Source organism: Penaeus japonicus, unplaced genomic scaffold (genome assembly GCF_977035675.1).
Source record: "Penaeus japonicus unplaced genomic scaffold, GWHDUDI00000001_assembly GWHDUDI00000011, whole genome shotgun sequence".
NCBI lineage: Eukaryota > Metazoa > Arthropoda > Malacostraca > Decapoda > Penaeidae > Penaeus > Penaeus japonicus.
In genome coordinates this window covers 32,416,391-32,418,890 of record NW_028234413.1, presented here as the reverse complement: position 1 = coordinate 32,418,890, position 2,500 = coordinate 32,416,391, and the positions used below count along the sequence as shown (strand labels likewise).

Genomic DNA, 2,500 nt, shown 5'->3' with positions numbered 1-2,500 from the left:
ACATTAAACCAAACAAATTAAATAGTCTTGTAAAGCATTTTCTAATAAAGAACTCAATTACATGGTTATTTAATAACCATATCATTTACCTCTGAACAACGATCACACTGAAGATCTTGAAGAACATATGCCATGGAATTGGTGTGGATTAGACCAATCAAATAATGTTCAATTTCACCTGATGCATAGCTTGTGTTGCAAACAGGACATAGCCAGACTCGCCTGAAAAGAAACCCAAAGGGCATATACTTCATTTTATTTCTTTACATGAAATATACATAGATATCATCTAAGAATTTATTTGAAATAGGGAAATTATTCATTGTGCACATATTATGGGGCTGAGATATGTTTTCAAGGCTAAAATCACAGAAATAAGGTCTTGAAAATATAAAATAGTAGGTGAAAGATTCATCCTTCAAGTGATTTGTAGATACTTACACTCCATTTTCAACTGCATGATGTGGATCTTTGCAGAGATCAATATTTCTGCAATGGTTACAAGATCGGCAAATCACTTCAGGCAGGGTGTACGAAATACAAGGGTCTTTCCATTCTGCTTCTGGGGAAAACTCTCCTATGTTCAGTAACTTTAGAAGGTCTCTCCTAAGTTTACACACCTGTTAAGAGAGAATAATTTTGATGGCTTGTCATCATTTGAAATATCTATTTTCTTAAGTGAACAATATTGTTAAAAATCTCTAAGGATTACTGTCTGGACTTCCTTCAAATATTACTTCTTATAATGATAATAAATATCAAGTATCAGCTTTTGTAACAAGTATAACATTTTTTTATATAAAATATCTAAATTCTATTTTTTTTTGTTCTTCTTATGAAAGCAATGTGATGGGCACATACAGACAGAAACAAAAACACCTGCAACATACCTGTTCTGAAACAGCAGGATCCAAGGATAAGACTTTGGTGATGCTTTTGACAAATTCTAAGGCTGGTGTGGTATGGTTATCTGGAGCTACCATGAGGATATTTGAATCCTCTTCTTCTTCTTCTCTTGTGCCCTTTTTCTGTATCTTCTGTGTTATGAAATATAACTTTTGTGCCAATTCTCCAGAAATCAGTTCTTGAGCAAAGTCGACATAACCTTGAAGTGCCTCTTGGGGTTTTCTTGTGGCCTGGCTCGAAACTTTGCGTTTTACAGGAGTGTTGCCAGGTGTGTAACGACCACTTTCTTCTTGCAGTTTCTCAAACACTGCATTCATATACGAAGCAACCACATTGTTAAAGCTACTCTGGCATCCACACCATTCTGGGAGGTACTCAGCCATGTTCCAATTCATCTCAATCACTGGTCCTTCATCTTCCTCTCTTTCACTTTCATTCTCAGTATTCTCTTGGCGCTCTTCATCCTCATCTTCTGATTCATTACCTTTCCCCTCTTGTGTAGAAGAAATGTCCTTTGGAAGCTTACCTTTAACACCTCCATGATTTGCAGGATCTAACCACATGAGGTATTCCCAGCACTGGTTGAAGGAGATATCAATAGAATGGAATAATTCCTTACCCCGGATACTGTTTACCACATATTGCACATAAGCTATGGCATCATCAATTCTTCTCTTCTTAGTGCAGAGAACAATTTTGTTAAAATTTGCATACACAATAATGGAGCCTAAACGCTTGAATTCTGCAACCAGATGGAGAAATAGCTTATGCATAAGATTATGGAGGATGCGATGGAGTGCAGGATCATAGAGGAGAGAGCCAGAATCTCTCAACCATCGATAAAAGTGGATGATTTGGAAATCTGCAAACACATTCTGGTAGAGTGAAACATCACGGAGCCAGGCGGCCACCATCTGTCTTAGTATTCTGAAGGCTGAAGCACAACGGGCAGTTTCATCATAGGCTGTGAGAGAAGACTCAGCTCCTCCCATCATATCTTGAAGGGAGGCCTGTGGAGCAGCATCGAAGGCTACACTGCTGCTGGTCCCTTCCATCTCATTGATGTGATGTGACTGAAAAAAGAGATTTATATACATTTTTTTATGGACATCATTCTTTCAATTAGTTAATGTTGCGAATACAATTTGACAGATCTTCAACAGGGAAAGTTTGAAGGTAGTTGGTCATTGCTGATAACTTAAGGGAATATAATCAGCATTTACCTATTTTTAAAGATGCAAGAGAAGAACGAGAAACAGATGCACACATTTGATTCATCTGTTACCATAATATCAGTTATAAAAAAGTATGACAAGAGAAATGTTAATTTGCACATTTGAATACAAATTTGTAATAACAAAATAGAAATCCCAAAATACCCTACCTGTAATAATGTTGTTACAGCCAAAGCATCTACATCCAATTCTACACAGACTGTAGAATAACATCCTGGGTTGTTAACCTGTGCAACTGAAGCAGCTTCTTCCAACTCAGCCACAAGACGATTGTCATCATGCTCATGACCACCTAAGTCAGGCCTTGGACCAGGTGAACACCATACAACTGAATTATGTTTCTGCAGATGTCGAAGGTA

At 37.3% G+C, this 2,500-nt stretch overlaps 1 protein-coding gene across 1 annotated transcript in view; it reads right to left on the bottom strand.

The window, feature by feature from the left end:
* PolE1 (DNA polymerase epsilon catalytic subunit 1) overlaps positions 1-2,500 on the bottom strand; it is a 19,521-nt gene that overhangs the window by 712 nt on the left and 16,309 nt on the right. The window contains exons 25-28 of the mRNA XM_043010851.2: positions 2,291-2,500; positions 891-1,979; positions 442-620; positions 90-222 (exon numbers count right to left, since the gene is read on the bottom strand). The exon at positions 2,291-2,500 is cut by the window's right edge and continues 720 nt beyond it. Coding sequence (XP_042866785.2) covers positions 90-222; positions 442-620; positions 891-1,979; positions 2,291-2,500 — 1,611 coding nt within the window. The remainder of the gene's footprint in view (positions 1-89; positions 223-441; positions 621-890; positions 1,980-2,290) is intronic.